The 23,101-nt window shown below is 35.1% G+C and overlaps 1 protein-coding gene across 1 annotated transcript in view; it reads left to right on the forward strand.

The window, feature by feature from the left end:
- Window positions 1-6,379: 6,379 nt before the first annotated feature.
- Window positions 6,380-23,101, forward strand: part of LOC308552447 (phosphatidylinositol 3,4,5-trisphosphate 3-phosphatase TPTE2-like) — a gene marked incomplete at its 5' end in the record, with an annotated part of 89,743 nt that continues 73,021 nt past the window's right edge. The window contains 4 exons of the mRNA XM_081127742.1: window positions 6,380-6,468; window positions 9,262-9,361; window positions 9,503-9,566; window positions 10,301-10,365. Coding sequence (XP_080983868.1) covers window positions 6,380-6,468; window positions 9,262-9,361; window positions 9,503-9,566; window positions 10,301-10,365 — 318 coding nt within the window. The remainder of the gene's footprint in view (window positions 6,469-9,261; window positions 9,362-9,502; window positions 9,567-10,300; window positions 10,366-23,101) is intronic.

Genomic DNA, 23,101 nt, shown 5'->3' on the forward strand with positions numbered 1-23,101 from the left:
CATGGATAAGAAAACATGACTGAAATATATGCTATCTACCAAAGACCCACCTCAGGACAAAAGATGCACACAGAATGAGAGTGAAGGAATGGAAAAAAAATTTCCATTCAAATGGAAATTTAAAAAACTGGGGTAGAAATACTCATATCAAACAAAATAGACTTCAAAATGAAGACCATAATGAGAGACAAAAGGGTCATTATAGAATACTAAAGGGATCAATCCAACAAGAGGATATAACCTTGATAAACCTATATACACCCAATATAGGAGCGCACAAATATTTTTAAAAACTTCTAGAGGACTTTAAGGGAGATATTGATAGTAATACAGTCATATTAGGGGACTTTAAAACCCCACTGACTTAGCTGAATAGGTCTACCAGACAAAAAATCAACAAGGAAACGGTGAACCTAAATGACACACTAGATAAGATGGGTTTAATTGACATTTACAGGACATTCCACCCCAAAACTGCAGAATATACATTCTTCTCAAGTGCACATGGGACATTCTCAAAGATAGATCACATGTTAGGACACAAAGCAAATCTCTACAAATTCAAGAAGATTGACATCGTATCAAGCATCTTCTCGGATCACAGTAACATTTAATTAGAAATCAACTACAGCAGAAACACTCAAAAACATTCAAACACATGGAGGCTAAATAGCATGTTATGAAACAATCAATGGGTTACCAATGAGATCAAAGAAGAAATAAAAACTTCCTGGAAATAACTGAAAATGAATACATAACAACCCAAAATATATGGGAAACAGTGAAAACAGTTAATAGTGCTACAAACCTACCTCAAAAAACAAGAAAAACTTCTAATAAAATATCTAACCATATAACTTAAAGACTTAGAAAGAGAACAACAAGAAAAGCCCAGAGTAAATAGAAGGAAAGAAATAATAAAGATCAGAGAAGAAATAAATGATATCAAGACTAAGAAAACAATACAAAAGATCAATAAAACCAAGAGCTGGTTCCTTGAAAAAATAAACAAGATTGATGAACCTTTAGCCAGACTCATCAAGAAACAAAGAGAGAGGACCCAAAAAAACAAAATCAGGAATGAAAGAGGTGAAATAACAACTGACCCAACAGAAATACAAAGGATTGTAAGAAAATACTCTGAACAACTTTATGGCACTAAACTGGACAACCTGGATGAAATGGATAAATTCCTAGAAAAATACAACCTTCCAAAACTCAATCAGAAAGAGTCAGAAAACCTGAATAGACCTATAACTGCTGACGAAGCTGAAGCAGTAATCAAAGGTCTCCCAGCACACAAAAGCCCTGGCCCAGATGACTACAAAGGGGAGATTTACCTAACATTGTAAGAGCTGACACCCACCCTCCTCAAAGTATTTCAAAAAATCAAAGAGGAAGGAACACTTCCAAGCTCTTTTTATGAGGCCAGCATTAGCCTAATTCCAAAACCAGATAAAGACACTACAAAGAAAGAAAAATACAGGCCAATATCCCTGATGAACATAGATGCTAAAATTCTCAACAAAACATTAGCAAATTGGATCCAGCAATATATTAGAAAGATCATACACTATTATCAAGTGGGACTTATTCCAGGGATGCAAGGCTGGTACAGTATTTGCAAAGCAATAAATGTGATATATCATATAAACAAACGGAAAGACAAAATTCACATGATCATATCAATAGATGCAGAAAAAGCATTCGATAAAATCCAACACCCATTTTTGATAAAAACTCTCAGCAAAGTGAGAATAGAGGGATCATGCCTCAACATAATAAAGGCCATATATGACAAACCTACCGCCAACATCATACTCAATGGGCAAAAACTAAAACCGTTTCCCCGAAGAACAGGAACAAGACAGGGGTGTCTACTTTCACCACTCTTATTCAACATAGTATTGGAAGTCCTTGCCAGAGTAATCAGATAAGAAGAAAACACAAAAGGCATCCAAATTGGAAAGAAGTAAGCAAAACTCATTAGTTGCAGACGACATGATATTGTATATAGAGTATCCTAAGGACTCCGCCAAAAAACTACTAGATTTAATGAATGAATTTGGCAAGGTAGCAGGATACAAAATTAATATCCAGAAATTGATGGCATTTTTATACACCAATAATATACTCTCAGAAAGAGAAACTAAAAAAACAATCCTTTTTACCATTGCAACTATAAAAATAAGATACCTAGGAATTAACTTAACCAAAGATGTAAAAGACCTGTACTCAGAGAACTACAGAACACTAAAAAAAAAAAGCAATAGAAGAAGAAATAAACAAATGGAAAAATATACCATGTTCATGAATTGGAAGAATTAATATCATTAAACTGTCCATACTACCCAAATCAATCTATAAATTCAATGCAATCCCCATTGAAATACCAACTGCATATTTCACAGATCTAGAATGAACACCTGGAAAATTTATATGGAACCAAAAAAGACCCCTGAAGAGCCACAACAATCTTGAGAAAGAAGAACAAAGTTGGAGGAATCACAATACCAGATATCAAGTTATACTTCAAAGCCACCATAGTCAAAACATCCTGGCACTGGCTCAAGAACAGACATATAGATCAGTGGAACAGAACAGAGAACCCAGAAATTGACCTAAGCCATTATGCTCAATTAATGTTTCACAAAGGATGCAAAAACACACAATGGAGTAAGGACAGTCTCTTCAATAAATGGTGTGTTGGGAATATTGGACAGGTACATGCAAAAAAGGTGAAACTAGACCACCAACTTACACCATACACAAAAATAAACTCAAAATGGATGAAAAACTTAAATGTAAGACGTGAAACCATAATAATCCTAGAGGAAAACGTAGGCAGCAAAAATCTCAGACATCTCTCATAGCACTTTGTTTGCCAATACATCTCCTAGGGCAAGATAAACAAAGGAGAAAATAAACAAATGGAACTACATCTAAATAAAAAGCTTCTGCCCAGCAAAAGGAACCACCAACAAAGCGAAAAGGAAGCCCACTGTATGGGAGAACATATTTGCCAATGACACATCTGATGAAGGGTTAATATCCAAAGTATATAATGAAGGAACTCATATAATTTAACATAAGGAAGACAAACAATCCAATTAAAAAATGGGGAAAGTATCTAAATAGACACTTCTCTGAAGAGGACATACAGATGGCCAAGAGACATATGAAAAAATGCTCAAAGACAGCAATCATCAGAGAGATGCAAATTAAAACAACAATGAGGTATCACTTCACACCTGTCAGAATGGCTACCATCAACAAACTAATGAATGACAAGTGCTGGTGAGGATGTGGAGAAAATGGAACCCTAGTACACTTCTGGTGGGGATGCAGACTGGTGCAGCCACTATGGAAAGCATTATGGACTTTCCTCAAATAATTAAAAATTGAATTTCCATTTGACCCAGTGATCCACTTCTAGGAATATATCCTAAGAAACCCGAAACACCCAATAGAAGAACTTAAGCACCTCTATGTTCATAGCAGAACAATTTACAATAGCTAAGATCTGGAAACAGCTCAAGTGCCCATCAGTAAATGAGTGGATAAAAAAGCTGTAATACAGTTACACCATGGAACAGTATGCAGCTGTAAAAATGAAGGATCTCTTATGTTTTGGGACAGCATAGAGGGAACTGCAGAATATTATGCTAAGTGAAATAAGCCAGTCAGAGAAAGACAAGCACTGCATGATCTCACTTATATGTGGAATGTAATAAACAAAATAAACTGATGAACAAAATAGATCCAGAGACATAAAAGCATGGAACAGACTGAGGGATCTCAGAGGGAAGGTGGGGATGGGGGAGTGGGTGGGCAGTGATTAATCAAAGAACTTACATGCTTATCAGCATATCCCATGGACACAGACATTGGTATGGGGAAAGCCTGGGGGTGGGGTGGATGCAGGCTGAATGGGATCGGTGGGGGTAAAAAAGGGATATATGTAATATTTTCAACAATAAAGATTATTTTAAAATTTAAATTAATTAATTAATTAATAAGAAGATTGAAATCATATCAGGCATCTTCTCTGACCATAATGCTATGAAACCTGAAATCAATCACAAGAAGTAAATTTTTAAAAAAGCAATGACATGTATGCTAAATAACTTGTTGCTAAACAATGAATAGGTTAACAATGCGATCAAGGAATAAATCAAAAGATAACCTTGAAATGAATGAAAATGAGGCTACAACAACCCGAAATCTGTGGGACACAGGCAAAGCAATTCTAAGAGGGAAAGTCATAGCATTACATGCCTTTCTCAAGAAACAAGAAAATGCTGAAATAAATAATCTAACTTTACACTTAAAGAAACTTGAGAAAGAACAACAAACAAACCCAAAAAGAGTAGAAGAAAGGAAAAAATAAAGATCAGAGTAGAAATAAGCTAAATAGAGTCTAAAAAAAAACACAAAAATCAATAAAACCAAGAGCTGTTTTGTTGAAAAGATAAGTAAGATTATCAAATCTTTAACCAGACTCATCAAGAAAAATAGAGGACCAAATAAATAAAATAAGAAATGAAAGAGAAATAACAACAAACACTACAGAAATACAAAGGATTCTAAGAAAATATTATAAACAACTATATGCCAACAAGTTGGAAGATCTGGATGAAATGGATAAATTCCTAGAAACATACAATCTTTATCAACACCAAAAACCCAAACAAGCCAATTTAAAAATGAGCAAAGGACCTGAAGAGACACTTCTCCAAAGAAGACATACAGATGGCCAATAAACATATGAAAAGATGGTCCACATCACTAATCATCAGAGAAATGCAAATTATAAATACAATGAGATATCACTTCACACCTGTCAGAATGGCTATCATCAATAAATCAACAAACAACAAGTGTTGGCAGAGATGTGGAGAAAAAGAACCCTAGTGTACTTTTGGTGGGATGCAGATTGGTGCATTCAGTGTGGAAAGGAGTACGAAGTTACCTCAAAAAATTCAAAATGGAATGACCTATGACCCAGTGATCCCCCTTCTGGAAATTTATCTGAAAAACCCACAACACTAATTTGAAAGAATATATGCACCCCTATGTTCATTGCAGCATTATTTACAATAGCCAAGATTTTGAAGCAGCCCAAGTGTCCACCAGTAGATGAGTGGATAAAAAAGCTGTGGTACATTTACACAATGGCATACTACTCAGCTGTAAAAAAGAAGGCAATCTTACCTTTTGCAAAATGTCTGGATGGACCTGGAGAGTATTATGCTAAGTTAAATAAGCCAGTCAGAGAAAGACAAGTACCATATGATTTCACTTTTATGTGGAATCTAGTGAACAAAATAAATTAACAAAATAGAAACAGACTCATAGATACAGAAAACAGACTGACAGCTGTCAGAGGGTAGGAGTACTGGGGGGCTGGGTGAAAAAGGTGAAGGGATTAAGAAAAAACAGCTTGTAGACACAGACTATAGTATGGTGATTACCAGAGGAAAAGGGGACAGAGGGAAGTAGAAGAGAGTAAAAGGGGGGGATAAATGGTGATGGAAGGAGACTTGACTTAGGGTGGTGAACACAATACAATATACAGATGATGTATTATATAATTATACACCTGAAATCTATATTATTTTATTAGCCAATGTCACCTCCAAAAATTCAATAAATAAAAGGAACAAAACAGAAAGAAGACAAAAAATTAAAAGTAAAAAATATATAGAAGAGAAAAGCTTAGGAGATATTTTAGTGTTCAGTCATGTATGTGTTTATGAAATTGAATTCCTTTTCATGTGCCCAGCCTTGTTCTAAAAGCATCCATTAATATGTGAAATCTCACTGGTAAAAAATTCTTATTGGCCAAATTGGTCTTTTAAGGGCATATATTAGTCATGATTTTGCTTGTTTTTATTACTAAATTCTTTAAAGTTATAAAGATTAATGAAGTTTCAATTATTATAAGAAATTGGTAGATGTCCCATAAAATTCTCAAATTTTAAGAAGAGTTTATAAAAGGATGCATGTTTATAATTCAGTTTATCTCTTCTATTTTGGAGTGTTGGTCTGATGTGTCTATGAGAAAAAGACATGGTAACATGAAGTGGTTTGGTGGGAGTTTTTTTTCCTTAACAACTGCTTCCATCGGGTGAAAACGGTAACATTTTTTCAGTTTCTAAGGCAATGCAGTTCAACAACCACTGTGCAATTTAATCATAAATAATGACATTTTCTTATCAGGCTATTGGCCTAAATGAAGTTTAACCATATAGGTTAAAAAAAAACACTTTATTTTTATTCTCTTGATTTATTTATTTGTTGTAGAATATTTGGAATTATGCTGGTCTTTGTGGATGTGTCCCTCATCATTACAGACCTACTTTTCTCTGATTACACAATGTATACTCCTTTGGAATATCGTTCAATTTCTTTATTTATTGCTATTTTTTTTTTCATGGATGTTCTTCTTCGAGTATGTGTAGAAGGGTAAGTTTGATTAATTTTTCTACAAGCACCGTAAACCTATTTTGTACTGCTATGAAAAGCATCCCCAAATAATTGCCAGATCAGCCCAACCAAATATGTCCCTCTTTATGGTCCTAGAAGGCATGGTCCACAAGAGAAACAATCCAAAGCCCAACTTATACTAGATTGGGCTTTAATATTATTGTTGCAACTGGCACTCTAATCTCTGACAATGTATTCTAGATGATTTCTTCAAGAGGTAAACTTCTTTAGGGTTTGCAAAATGGGACCAGACAGGAATGTGTTTAACATGCAAATAATTAAGAGGAATATGTATATGAAGCATTTTTATAAATGTTAATATTTCATTAACAACTGAACCTAAATAAAAGCTGACAGTGTATTAAATACTAAATAGACCATGAACAACCCCCTACCTCAGTTAAAATAAAAACTTTTGTCAAGGTCCACAGGAGATCTGAGGCATGGTCATCCCATCAGCGAGGCTTGATGCTTAGACAGCAGTTGATTTTCTCTGCTTGGTGGCTTTCTGAGAAGATTCATGGAGTGAGTCAGGCCTTGGAGCTGGATTGCTGTGGGAGTCAGGGACTAAATTTTCCAGCCTTGCTCCATCCCAGATCATTTCAGAAGGCAGCTTGTCTCCTTTCCTCCTGAACTATCCTCAAGCCTTTAAGTACAGTTCCCAACTCCCAGGTTACTCGGAGGCTGAAAGGGCTACGCAGACTTGGAAAAAGCTGTCCCTGGAGCACCATTGCCCATGGCTGAAGGAGCCAGTGTTGGGGAGGAAGGTTCCATGAATAGAAGTTCAGCTTTGGTTAGGGATTGCACTGCAGGTGCAAAGCCAGACGACAAGTTTGCAGGCCGAAGTAGTGAACCCTTCTTCCTCTCAGAAGCTCCTGTTGTGCATTCTTCACAGCCCCAGTTGCCCTAAAACTATGTCATGTTCAGCTTCCATTGCCCAGTAGTACTGCCAAGCTTCCTACCTTTCTCTTGCACCTATGTGAAGGCAATGCTTGCCTCTTGTTTAATGGTTTGATTATATCTCATACTATACTTGCCAAATTGATGCTTTTGTTATATATGAGTATATATATATGTATGTATGTATAAAATAATGAGTATGAATATTGTCCCTTTAACCTAGTTTAGAAAATGAATTTTAGATAATTTACTAAAGTAGAATGCTTAATGGGAATGAGTCAAATAATTTGTGTTCTTTAAAATTTCCTCTCTTCTTTGGGTGGCATAAACTTACATTTTTTGTTTTATGTTACAGGATACAATCATATTTTTCCGATATACTTAATTCCATAGATGCTGTCATTATTATGGTAACTCTAGTAATTGATTTCACTTATATTTTTTATGACTCCAATATTTTTAACGGTATCCCCAGGTAAGAAACATATGATTCACCTATTTTAAAGATTTCCTTTTTTTTCTTCATTTTCTGTGCTTTCATTCTGTGTAATTTTTTTAACTTTGAACATGATTCTGTGCCAGATAAGCTGCTTGAAAATTAAATGTTTAGATAAATTTCCACATACTTGGAAACTAAAAGATTGGTGGGTCCAGTGAAGGGTGTACACACTAAGTGCCTTTAGTTGAATGAAGAAGATGGAACACCCAAAGAAAAAGCTGGAGACTTTGCCTCCATACTAACTTAAACTTCTCCCCATTTTTAAATTCCCACTAAATTGGAATTTGAGATTTGACCACAAATTCCTTACACATGAAATTCCTATGTTTTTCTACCAGAGAATATTGATTTGATCATATGCAAAATATGAGTGACTCCAATGATGATTCTCTAAAAAACAGCAAATGGGACATAAAACTAGGTAAAATGGATAGCAACACAGAGGTAGAATTTGCAGTATAATGTGTTTAAAATTTAAAAAGCTGAGGCAAAGTTAGAGCTGTTAGGAATTAGGAAACTAAAATGTGTATGAGACATTGATGACTTTTTTTTGTTCTTCCTCTTCCTACTCTGGCAAAGAAGAGCAAATGTGTACTGGGATGTAAATGTTGGCTGGCTCACTAGGCTTATTCATTAGTCAAATAGCTTGTTTTTTTCTGCACTCCAGCTTCCCAGGACTTCAATTCAGGTTCCAACAAAACTGGACATTATTTGATAGCCTTTTAGAGTTTGAAAATAACTGGAGCCAGAACAATCCTCTGACCTATAACATCAGCATCACCTAAGAGCTTGTTAAAAATGAAAGAAGAAAAACACCTCAGGCCCCATTCTAGACCTATTGAGTCAGTATGCACACTCAATTTAGGGATGCACTAGTCCAAACCATCAGTTCTCTGCCATTTTGTTTTTTCTGATGGTAGGCATGACACCAGCTAGCCCATTGCAAAGTATCTCAACCTGTTGCTTGCCTGATGTGTTAACAGAGGTGAACAAGAACCCTCAGTTTTTACTGATGGCAAAAAGATTGAAAAATACTCATCTTAAATAACAAAAGTTAAATCCACAAATTCTAAGTGTCTATCATACAGCTATTTCTCTAAACCAGACTTTCTCAACTTCAGCACTATTGATATTTGAAATCAGACTGTTCTTTGTTATGGGGGCTCTATGCAAGTGGCACACCCTCACACACAGTAGTGACAACCAAAAATATCTCCAGACATTGCCAAATGTCCACTAGGTGGCTGGGTGTGGGAAGCTTGCATGTAGGAGGTGCAAAATTATCTCTGGTTAAGACCACTGCTCTAGGCTTAGTTCACGTTGGTAAATCTTGTTTCTGAAGAAACAAATTGATCTTTCTAATTTATTGTTAGATTGATCATTTTACTTCGATCTCTACGACTTGTAATTCTGATGAGAGTTTTTCATCTGGCTTACCAAAAAAGACATCTTGAAAAGCTGACCAGAAGGATGGTAAGTGGGCAAAATATGTTTATGATTCAGAAAAATATTGTGTTTTAGGTAACACTGGCAAGGGTTATAGGTATCTATATAATGATCTTTAGTTTTATGTTGATTTATGTTTTACAAATTAATGATTCTTTTAATGCTCAGGTTTCAGGAAACAAACGACGATACAAGAAAGATGGATTTGACTTAGACCTCACTTATGTTACTGGTTTGTGATGTTTAACTGTTGGTTTACTTATACAAATTTCACATTATGTGTGTGTGTAAGTAATTATGTGTTTACTTTGTTCTTGCCTTGTTTAAGCCATGTTCTTTCAAAGCATTCTTTATTCATGAAGAGGTATACCACTATGGTAGTTTAACCCTGATAATTTTTTTTATTGTTATCTCATATAAGGCCTACTTGGTTTACAGTAGAGGAAGTTGAGTGGATTTTCAGCTGACTCCTTTTGTTTGGTTTAGAATTTATTGAGTTCTAGTAGTTATTCTGGGTTCAAAGAATCCAAAACAAACCTGCTCCTTTCCTAGAACCACAGAGAACAAGGTCATTGCTTTGTAGATATCAAGTTTCTGAGTCAGGAGCACTGGAAAGCATCCTGGGAGTTCCCACCATCGATGGAGCTGGGATCTCTCATTTTCCTTTGGTGTTTAAATAAGCAATAAATTCCCACCACAGGGGGAGCTCCAGACTGAGCTAAACACACATCTGTTGCATAAGGCTGGAGCCAATTGAGTTGGGAACTCAGGGGAGTTTAATGGTCACTGTACTGGATAATTTACTATATTATCTTGACTATCCTAAGGGTTAGTTAGCTTTTTCTGTCATTCTCAATCTTGAAAGGTTTTCTGTGAAAAGGGAGTCTGATTATATGTAAATTAAGTTCTCATATATTGTTTGACATCTACAATGACATTTGTAATAGTGACTATTTTGACTTCCAGACCGTATTATTGCCATGTCATTCCCATCTTCTGGAAAGCAGTCTTTCTATAGGAATCCCATTCAGGTAAGGGTATTTACCTAACAAATGCTCATATTTCTCAGGAACCATAGACTGTGGAGTCATAAGTTTAATATTGGCCCAGAGGTAGAAGTATTTTACCCAAAATTTACTCTTTCAGGTAAAAAATTATAATGGATTGACATTAATTAACTTTTGCTCGGTTGCACACCACCCAAAAACTTAGTGGCTTATAATAGCAACCATTTACTTAGCTCATGATAATGTGGTTTGTGAATTTGCACTGAGCTTAACTGGGTGATTCTGGTGATCGCAGACAGGCTCAATCTCAGTTGAGTTAACCCATTTATCTGAGAGTTGGTTGAGTGGCTCCATGTGATATTCTCCAACAGGCGAGTTTGGGCTTTTTCACATTGTGGTAGTGGCAAGAATCCCACAAACAGCAAGCAAATGATTGCAGAACCCCTAAAGCCCAGGTTCAAAACTAGCATAATGTGGCTTCTACCTCATTCTTTTGGACAAAGCAAATTACAAATCCAGTTCAGACTCAAGCAGTAAAAAAAAAAGACTCCATTTCTTGATGGCAGGAATTGTAACAAATTGTGACCATTTTTTTTGTAGTCAATCATGGGGAAAAAAATGGAAATTCTTTAAGTAAAACATGTGTTCTTAGTTTGAGATCCTAAATTATAGTGAAGGCATACTGCTTTAGGTTCTGTGGATTAAATAAATTAATTTCAAAGATAAAATGATGTATACTGTACTAAGAAATTTTAGTTAAAAGTCATTGTTTAAGAAGTTTGCATAATGTGTGGGTGTGTATATATTACAGCAATGTATAGTATTTATGTCTCAATAAAAATGTAATTATATAATTATACATAATTACTATGTGCATTTGTGTATTTCTACATACATACATATATAATTATACTTTTATTGAGGCATAACAAATTCTATGATACACTGATGCATATCTTGATGTAATTTTATATATGTATATGCATGTAACCAACACCTCTATCTAGATATAAAACATTTAATGCTCTTTTTCAGTCAATATCCCAACACACTGGAGGTAATTACTATTCTAACTTATTCTAACTTCTATGACCACAATTAGTTTTACTTTTTATTGACTTTCACATAGGTGGAATCATACACGAACTACATCTTTTGTGACTGGCTTTTTATGTTCAAAATAAATTCTGTGAGATTCATCCAATATTGTGTGTACAATATTTCTTTTATACACACACGCACACACACACACACACACACATATATATAAATGGCATTAATTTATTGCTTTCTAGAATACTGCATTGAAAGTCCAAGCATTCAGTTTACATGGAGAAATTATAAAATTATACACCACTTCACAAAGGAAGGAAATAAATTACGGTTTACAAAATCTACTTTATAGAAAATTTAAAATTCTAAATATCAAAAGTTACAGCTGAAGAAACAGGTATAAAATCAGCAGCCAGTCCAGCTGGGCATGGCTCAGCAGTTGAGTGTCGACTTAGGATTCAGGTGATCAGGGTTTGATTCCCAGTCAGGGCACATGCCCTGGTTGCAGGTTTGATCCCCAGTCACGTGTGTGCAGGAGGCAGCCAATCAGTGATGACTCTCTCATCATTGATGTTTCTTATCTCCCTCTCTCTCTCCTTTCCTCTCTCTGAAATCAATAAAGATATATTTTTAAAATAATAATAAAATTTAAAAAAATAAATAAATAAAATAAAATCAGCAACCAATAATTTTGACAGGGAAGTGGTACAGCTTACACAACTTTAAATACATGAATTTGAAAATACTGAGTTTAGAGCAATCATTATGCTTTGTATCTATATCAAAACTATAATACTGACTGCTGAAGAATCATGTTCAAAATTATTTAATTCACTTCAAAGTGTCATACAAATTATTGTGGTTTCTTTGTGCCCCTCAGTCATTTAGCTCAAGTACATTACTAAAGTAATATATTAATTTTTCCACTGAAGTGGTGTTTCCCACCATTGACATTTGCATACTGTAGAATAAATAAAAAAGAAATGTATGATATTCACAAATGTTCAGAAAAGCAAGCAAAAGGTCAATGAACCTGCCCAGTTTGAAATGGGGTCATGTCAGTTTCATAAACATTCATTCTATAAAATAGTTAGCTGTCTGAACACCATTTCCAAGATAAATCACATTTTTTCATAAATAATAAATTCTTTTTATAAATAACTACAAATGTATATGAAGAATTTGAATTTGAGCAAGTCTTGGAATGTGTTCAACCTGATATTTAAACAGACTTGTTTCCAGGGTTTCTCAAGGACAAGGTTTTAAATTGCTCAAAGGAGAAAGAAACTGCCTTGAGAGAGATGAACATAATCATTACCAACAGAAAAAGTATACAAGGTATTTATCTCTTAAGAAACAGGAAAATATAACATTTCCCCCTTAGAATCATATGTATATAACTATATATAAGATATAATATACAATATAAAATATGTATTATGTATGCTATAGTATAATACATACAATATATCAGATAATATTTATATATAGCATGTAATTATAAAACATACAATTATAAAATATATTACATGTCATATATTAGAATAACATATTTCTCTGTTAAAATAGCATGTTTAAATATATATTATATATGTCATATTACATAATATATAATTATATAAAGCATATAGTTGACCATAAGTTTGAATTGTGCAAGTCCAGTTACATGTTGATTTTTTTCAACAAATGCTGAAAGTGTATTTTCTCTTCTTTATTATTTTCTTAATATTTTCTTTACTTTAGCTTATATATATAGTATAATGTATTGTATATAATATGTACATGTAATGTACTTATAATGAATATGGTAAATAATACACATAACCTACAAAATATGTGTTAATCAACTATTTATGTTATCACAAAACTTCCAATCAAACTTAGTAGTTAAGTTTTGAGGGAGCCAAAATGTAATTGCAAGTAAAATATAGAAAAATCACCCTGAATAACCAACTGAAGACTAGCTGGAGAAAAGCCTTATAACCAAGGAGAAAAAGTGGCGACCGCATAGAGACTGGTAGGAAGTGCAAGGTGAGAGAGAGCTGGCTGGGCTCCCATAGGCAGCAACTGAAGTTCTGGAGGAATATCTGGATCTAAACATCAAACTGAGTTCCCCAGTCCAGAGCACCAGAACTGAGAAAGGTGCCCACATAACATCTGGCTGTGAAAAGAACCAGGGATTCTGTCCACCAGGGAGAGGTGGCTAGAAATGCTGGCATCCTCTTAAAGGGCCAACACACAAAATTTCATGTGCCGCCACTCACTTTGGGATCCAGTAAAGGGAGGGCAGAATGAACTAGAGCTATGTGAGGAGGGTCCTGAGTTAGTGACTCTGAGGAGAGAGCTGAGAAGACAGCTGCCTGGATCCCATTGTTGAGTCATTTCCCCAAGCTGCAGAAGCCATCTTTCTTAGGCAAATTTTCCCATCCATGTAGCATTAGCCTTGGAGGAAACAATAACCCCATCTGTTGAAATCATTATTGCCCCACCCTGTGGAGCTTATGCCCTCCTGAGGACTACAGCCAGAGGTTTTCATTAAGTGACTTAAACTAATAGACAGCCTGTAGGCAGAGGTGATCCCTGGGTGTTTTAAGTCTTTTCCTGATCTGATCCTGAGCTGGGGACTAGTAAAAGCAGACCTTGGTGTGCAGCTTGGTTCTTTTCACATACACCTGGGCCAGGCAGAGGGAGCCACAAGCTGTGGATTGCTGATGGCTCCAAACAGGTTGCTCAGGGTCAACCTCAGACAGTGTCAGACATTGGCGTGCACCAGAGTCCCTCTGAAGAGGCCCAGAACCAGTACACCCGGTGGCCAGTTTCAGACAACAATAGAGTAAGATCCAATGAGCTTCACAAGCAGCATCCACAGGGAAATATTGGCAAGCACCAAATCACACTGAGGAGAATTCCTTTCATGTGATCAACATCTGCAAAGTAGCATGCATGCTGTGTTGGGAGTTAAGCCTCACTGTCAGCCAGCCTAAGGGTTGAGCCCATGCATGAATGGGCCAAAACATTCAAGGCTCAACTACAACAGGAGAGCCCACACACATGCACACAGGACTCTTTTTTTAAAAAAAAATATCTTTATTGATTTCAGAGAGAGGAAAGGAGAAGGAGAGAGGTAGAAACATCAATGATGAGAGAGTCACTGATTGGTTGCCTCCTGCAAGCCTCTGACTGGGGATCGAGCCTGCAACCCGCACATGTGCCCTGACCAGGAATCAAACCCTGATAGCCTGGATCCTAGGTCAACGCTCAACTGCTGAGCCACACCTGGCCGGGCTGGGACATTTCTTAGAGCATCTAGTTCTGGTGATCAGGGAGACTGAGCCACTGGGTCCCAACAGGTCAGCTACTACATAAAGCCACCGTACTAAGACTGGGAGACAGAAAAATCTACCTAATACATAGAAACAAACACAAACAGGCAGACAAACTGGGGAAACAAAGAAACAGGCCCCAAATGAAGCAAAAAGAGAATACTCCAGAAGAAGAGCTAAATGAAGGGGAGGTAAGCCATTTATTAGATAATGGAGTTCAGACTAAGGATTATAAGGATGCTCAACAGCATAAAAAAGAATATAAAAACTATAAAAAAGGACCAGTTAGAAATGAAGAATGCCATATCTGAAATAAAGAATACAATGGAAGGAATAAACAGCAGGCTCAATGAAGCAGAGGATCAAATCAGTGTTTTGGAAGACAAAGTAGAAAAAACACCCAATCAGAGCAGAAAAAAGAAAGACTTAAAAAAATGAGGATAGTTTGAAGGACCTTTGGGACAACATGAAGCATAATAACATCCATGTAATATGGGTACAAGAAGGAGGGGAGTGAGAGCAAGGGATCAAGAACCTATTTGAAGAAATAATGTCTGAAAACTTCCCTAACCTGGTGAAGGAAAAAGACATACAAGTCCTGGAAGTACACAGAGTCCCAAACAAGATGGACCCAAAAGAGCCCACACCAAGACACATCACAATTAAAATGCCAGAAGTTAAAGACAAAGAGAGAATCTTAAAAGCCACAAAAGAAAGGCAGTCAGTTACCTACAAGTGAGCTCCCATAAGACTGTCAGCTGATTTCTCAACAAAAACATTTCAGGCCAGAAGGGATTATCTTGAAATATTCAAAGTGATGAAAAACAAAGACCTACAGAAAAGGCTACTCTACCAACAAGGCTATCGTTTAAAATTGAAGGAGAAATAAAGAGCTTTCCAGACAAGAGTGAGCTAAAGGAGTTTGTTACCAACAAACCAGTATTAGAAATGTTAACAGGCCTGCATTAAGAAGTGGAAGAAAGAAAAAAAGAAAAAACAAAACAAATGAATATAGTTATAAAAATAAAATGGCAATAAATATGTACCCATCAATAATCACTTTAAATGTAAGTGGCTCAAGTGCTCCAATCAAAAGACATAGGTAGCTGAATGAATAAGAAAACAAGACCCATGTATGTGCTCCCTTCAAGAGACACACTTCAGAGCAAAGATACACATAGACTAAAAGTAAAGGGATGGGAAAAGATATTTCATGCAACTGGAAAGGAAAAAAGCTGGGGTAGCAATACTTACATCTAACAAAATAGACTTTAAAACCAAGGATATAGTAAGAGACAAAGAAGAACACTACATAATGATAAAAGGATCAATCCAACAAGAGGATATAACCCTTGTAAACATTTATGTACCCAACATAGGAGCAGCTAAATATGTAAAACAAATCTTGATGAATGTAAAGGGAGACACTGACAGTAATAGAGATATGGTAGCAGATTTTAACGCCCCATTGACATCAATAGTAGATCTTCAAGACAGAAATTCAGTAAGGAGATGGTGGCCTTAAATAACACACTAGATCAACTACATTTAATTGCTATCTTTAGATCATTCCACCTCAAGGAAGCAGAATATACATTCTTTACAAATGTACATGGGACATTTTCTAGGATAGACCACATGTTAAGACAAAAATCAAGTCTCAATATATTTAAGAACATTTAAATCATATCAGACATCTTCTCTGACCATAATGCTGTGAAATTTGAAATCAATCACAAGAAAAAAACTGAAAAAATATGCAATGACATGAATGCTAAATAACATGTTACTAAACAATGAATGGGTTAACGAGATCAAGGAATATATCAAAAGATACCTTGAAATTAATAAAAATGAGACCACAACAACCCAAAATCTGTGGGACACAGGCAAAGCAATTCTAAGAGGGAAATTCATAGCATTACAGGCCTATCTCAAGAAACAAGAAAAATCTCAAATAAACAATTTAACTTTATACTTAAAGAAACTTGAAAAAGAACAACAAACAAATCCCAGATTCAGTAGAAGAGGGGGAAAAAATAAAGATCAGAGTAGAAATAAGCAAAATAGAGTAAAAAAATAACCACAATAGCCCTAGCTGGTTTTGCTCAGTGGTTAGAGCATCGGCCCACAGACTGATGGTTCCCAGGTTTGATTCAGGCAAAGGACACATACCTTGGTTGCACGCTCAATCCCCAGGTGCATGGAGGAGGCAACCAAATGATGTGTCTCTCTCACATTGATGCCTCTCTCTCTCTCTCTCTCTCTGTCTCTCTTTCTCCCTTCCACTCTCTCTGAAAAGCAATGGAAAAAATGTCCTCAGTGAGGATTAGAAAAAAAAAATACAAAAGATCAATGAAACCAAGAACTGGTTCTTTGAAAAGATAAATAAGATTGACAAACCTTTAACAAGATTCATCAAGAAAAGAAGAGAGGGAACCCAAATAAATAAAATCAGAACTAAGAGAAGTACCAACTGACACCAAAGAAACACAAATGATTTTAAGAAAATAATATGAACTATATGCAAACAATTTAGACAATCTGAGAGAAATGGATAAATTCTTAGAAACATATAACATTCCAAATCTAAATCAGGAAGAACGAGAGAATCTGAATAGACAGATTACAACTAGTGAAACTGAAGCAGTCATAAAAAAACTCCCAACAAACAAAATCCCTGGACCAGACAGATTTACAGGTAAAATTTACCAAACATTTAAAGAAGAACTAACAGCTATCCTTCTCAAATTATTTCAAAAATTTCAAGAGGAGGGAAGACTCCCAAACTATTTTTACAAGACCAGCATTATCCTAATTCCAAAACCAGATAAAGACATAACAAAGAAAGGAAATTATAGGCCAATATACCTAAAGAACATAGATGCTAAAACCCTCAACAAAAGATTAGCAAACTGAATCCAGAATTACATTAAAAAGATCATACACTGTGATCAAGTGGGATTTGTTCCAAGGATGCAATATCTGCAAAACAATAAATGTGATATACCACAGAAGTAAATTGAAGGATAAAAACCACATGATAATCTTAATAGATGCAGGAAAAGGATTTTATAAAATCCGACACTCATTTATGATAAAAGCTGTCAAAAAAGTGGGAAAAACTGTCAAAAAAGAGAGAACATACCTCAATGTAATAAAAGCCATATATGACAAGTTTACAGCAAACATTGTATTCAATGAGGAAAAACTACAAGCATTCCCCTTAAGATTGGGCCCAAGACAGGGATGTCCACTTTCACCATTCTTATTCAGCATAGTACTAGAAGTCCTAACCATGGTGATTAGACAAGAAGAAATAAAAGGCATCCAAATTGGAAAAGGAGTAAAACTGTCATTGTTTGCAAGTGCCATGATATTGCATATAGAGAAACCTAAGGATTCCACACACGCACACACAAAAAGAAAACACTAAAAGAACTGATAAATGAATTCAGCAAAGTAGGAGGATACAAAATAAATATCCAGACATCAGTTGCATTTTTATAAACCAATAATGAACTATCAAGAAGGGAAACTAAAAAAACGATCCCATTCACAATTGCTTCAGAAAGAATAAAATACCTAGGAATAAATTTAACCAAAGGTGTAAAAGACCTGTACTCAGAAAAGTGAGGAAGATACAAATAAGTGGAAACATATACTGTTTATGGGTTGGAAGAATTAACATCATTAAAATGTCCATACTATCCAAAGAAATCTACAGGTTCAACACTATTCCTATCAAGATACCAATGGTGTATTTCACAGAACTAGAACAAATGATTCAAAAATTTGTATAGAACCACAAAAGACCTGGAATAGCAACAGCAATCTTGAGAAAGAAGAACAAAGTTGGAGGGATTACCCTACCTGGTATTAAACTATACCACAAGTACACAGCAATTAAAACAGCATGTTACTGGTATAAAAACAGACTTATAAATCAATGGAACAGAATAGAGAGCCCAGAAATAAATCCATGCCTTTATAGTGAATTAATATTTAACAAAGGAAGCAAAAACATACAATGGGCTAAAGATAGTCTATTCAATAAACTGTGTTGGGAAATCTGGACAGAAAAATGCAAAAAAATGAAAGTAGACCACCTTCTTACACCACACACAAGAATAAACTCATAATGGATAAAAGGCTTAAATGTTACACTCAAAACCATAAAAATCCTAGAAGAAAACATAGTAAAATCTTGGACATGTCTTGTAGCCATATTTTTTTCTGATATATCTCCTTGGGCAAGGGAAACAAAAGAAAAAATAAACAAATGGGACTACATCAAACTAAAGTTTTTGCACAGCACAGAAAACCAATTACAAAATTAAAAGACAACCTACTTAATGGGAGAATATATTCTCCAATGATACATCTGATAAGGGGTTAATATCTAAATTTACCAAAATGTATAAAGAACTTACAAAACTCAACACCAAAAAAAAAATCCAATTTTAAAAATAGGAAAAAGACTTGAGTAGACACTTCTCCAGAGAGGACATACAGATAACCAATAGACATATGAAAAGATGCTCAATGTCACTAATCATCAGAGAAATGCAAATTAAAACCATCATGAGATATCACTTCACAACTGTCAGAATGGCTTTCATCAATAAATCCACAAACAAGAAGTGTTGGTGAAGATGTGGGAAAAAAGGAACCCTTGTGCACTGTTGGTGGGGATACAGATTGGTGCAGTCCCTGTGGAAATCAGTATGGACTTACCTCAAAAAATTAAAAATGGAAATGCCTTATGACCCAGAGATTCCACTTCTGGGAAATTTATCTGAAGAAACCTGAAACACTAATTGGAAAGAATATATGTATCCCTATGTTCATTGCAGCATGATTTACTAAAGCCAAGATTTGGAAGCAGCCCAAGTGTCTATCAGTGGATGAATGGATAAAAAAGCTGTGGTACATTTACACAATAGAATATTGCACTGCTGTGAAAGAGAAGAAAAATTTTACCCTTTGTGATGGAGCTGGAGAGTGTTTTGCTAAGTGAAATAAGCCAATCAGAGAAAGACAACTATCTCATGATCGCACTTATATGTGGAATCTAAGGAAGAATCTGAACTACCAAGCAATAGAAACAGACTTATAGATAGAGAGCAGGCAGGCAGGTCTGGTGTGTTGGAGTGGGACTGTGGGAAGTGTGGAGGGAATGAGCAAAAAAGAAATAAAAGAGAGAGAACCCATGGACATGGACAATAATGTAGCGATTCAGGGTGGGGGGGAGGGAGGTGAGGGGAAGTGAAAAATGGCATAGAGGGGATAAATGGTGATGGAAAAAATAAAATTAAAAAGAAGTTATACATGAATGTTCAACTGTGTGGGGGTTGGAGTCACTAAACCTAATGTTCAAGTTTTAACAGTATAATTACATACAAATTATCTATAGTATATAACTATATATTGTTCTATTTATAAATATGTTACATTGCTATGTTATATACTATATAATTAGATATATAAATTAGTTATATAGTATAAATTGATCTTTCTTTAAAAATTTAAGTATGGTTGGCATATAATATTACATTAAATTCAGGTGTACAATATTTTGATTTAACAAATATTTATATATTTTATGATGTGTTCACCACATTGTCTACTAACCATCTGTCACTGTGCAAAATTACCATATTATTGACTATATTCCTCTTCACTTATTCCCAAGCTTCATCTCCTTTGGCAACCATCAGTTTGATCTCTGTTTTATGAGTCTGTTTTTGTTTTGTTTGTTCATTTGTTTTTTTAAATTCCACATGTGAAATTATACTGTATTTGTCTTTCTCTGTCTAACTTCTTTCCCTTAGCATAATACCTTCTAAGTCCTTCCATGTTGTCATAAATGGCAAGATTTCATTCTTTTTTATTGTTGAGTAATAGTCCATTGTATATATGTCTATCACACCTTCTTTATCCATTCATCTATCAATGGACGCCTAGATTGCATCCATATCTTGACTATTGTAAATAACACTGCAGTGAACATAAGGGTTCATATATCTTTTCAAATTAGTGTTTTCATTTTTTGTGTGAAAAATACCGGGAAGTGAAATTGCAGGGTCATATGGTAGTTCAGTTTTTTGTTTTTTTCAAGGATAGCTATACTGTTTTCCATCGTGGCTGCACCAATTTACACTCCCACCAACACTGCACAAAGTTTCCCTTTTTTCACATCCTCACAAATATTTATTCATTCACTTTTTTATATTAGCCATTTTGACAAGTGTGAGGTGGTATGTCGTTGTGCTTTTGATTTTTAATTCCCCGATGATGAATGATGTTGAACATCTTTTTATGTCTGTTGGCCATGTGTATGTCTTCTTTGGACATTCATGACCTCTTCTTTGTGTGTTCATGTCTTCTGCCCATTTTTTGACTGGATTTTTTTTTTTATTGAGTTGTGTGAGTTCCTCATCTATTTTCAATATTAACCCCTTATTACATGTATCATTTGTGAATATATCCTCCCATTCAGTAAATTGTCTTTTCATTTTGTTGATGGTCTACTTTGCTCTGCAGAAGCTTTTTAGTTTTATATAGTATTATTGCTTTTGTTACCTTTGATTGAAGGAACATATCCAAAAAGATATTATTAAGACTGATGTCAAAGAGTTTACTTCCAATGTTTTCATCTAGGAGTTTTATGATTTCAGGTCTTGCATATAAGTCTTTCATCTATTTTGAGTTCATTTTTGTGTAAGTGTAAGAGATTGGCCTAGCTTCTTCTTTTCTCTTTCTTTTCTTTTCCCTTTTCTTTTTTTCTTTTCTTTCCTCGTCTTGTTTTTTTCTTTACTTTGCTTTCCTTTGTTTTGCTTTTTTCCCATGGTTTTTTTCTTTTTCTTTTGGTTTTCCCAACACATTTATTGAGAAAACTCACATCCCCATTGTACATTCTTGCCATTTATGTCACAGAGTAATTGACCATACAAGAGAGGGTTTATTTCTGGGATCTCTATTCTGTTCAATTGATCTATGTTTCTGTTTTTGTGATAGAACCATACTGTTTTTATTTATTTATTGCATTTAATTTTTAGTTTTTTCACTATTTTTAAAATTTATCTTTATTGTTGAAAGTATTACAGATGCCCCCTTTTCCCCATTAATTCCCTCCCCCTGAACCCCTTTCCCCCAAGCCTTCACCACATTATTATCTGTGTCCATGGGTTATGCATATATGCATAAAGATCTTAGGTTAATCTTTCCCCACACAGCCACCCACCCCTGCCTTCCTTCTGAGATTCATCAGTCTGTTCTATGCTTCTATGTCTCTGGATCTATTTTGCTTATCTGTTTATTTTGTTCATTAGATTCCACGTATGGGTAAGATCATATGATACTTGTCTTTCTCTGACTGGCTTATTTCACTTAGCATAATACTCTCCAGGTCCCACCATGCTACCTTAAAAGGTAAGGGATCCTTCTTTTTTACAGCTGCATAGTAGTCCATGGTGTAAATGTCTAAGATACTTGATATGATTTCAGTTTTCATGAACCAGTAGAGACTTGTTTTTTGTCCTAACATGTGGTCTATCTTTGATAATGTCCCATGTGCACTTTGGTAGAATTCATATTCTGCAGCTTTGGAGTGAAATATTCTGTAAATGTCACTTAAATCCATCTAATCTAGTATGTCATTTAGAATCACTGTTTCCTTGCTGATTTTTTTATTTGGAAGATCTATCCATTAAAGTCAGTGAAGTGATAAAATCCCCTACTGTGACTGTGTTGCTGTTGATCTCTCCTTAAAGTCCTCCAAAAATAATTTTATTTTCCAGCCTGTGTGAATATTTTGTTCTGAGGTAGGTCTCTTGTAAATAGCATATATGTGAGTCTTGTTTTATTATTTATTCAGCTACTCTATGTCCTCTGATTGAAATGTTTAATCCATTTATAAAGTTATTATTGATGAGGATTTATCTATTCACATTTTATTTCTTTGTGCCTATGTTTCTCTCTATTTCAACTTCTTATTAAAGAAGTCCCTTTACACTTCTTGCAATGCTGGTGTGATGATGATAAACTCCCTTAGCCTTCTTTTGTCTTGGAAACTCTTTATTTCACTATCTATTTTGAATAACAGCCTTGCTGGATAGAATAATCTTGGTTTCAGATCCTTGCCATTCCCTTCTGGTCTGTAGAGTTTCTGATGAGAAATCAACTTTTGGGAGCTCCTATGTAGGTAACAGAGTGGTTTCCTCTGGCTACCTTTAAGATTCTCTTTTTTCTTGAATTTTTGGCATTTTAATTATGATATGTATGGGCATGGGCCTCTTTGGGTTCTTCTTGCTTGGGACTCTGTGTGCCTCCTGAACTTGTGAAAATTTTTCCTTCACTAGGTTAGGGAAGTTTTCTGCCAT

The sequence above is a fragment of the Miniopterus schreibersii genome (genome assembly GCF_964146895.1).
Source record: "Miniopterus schreibersii genome assembly, chromosome: 2".
NCBI lineage: Eukaryota > Metazoa > Chordata > Mammalia > Chiroptera > Miniopteridae > Miniopterus > Miniopterus schreibersii.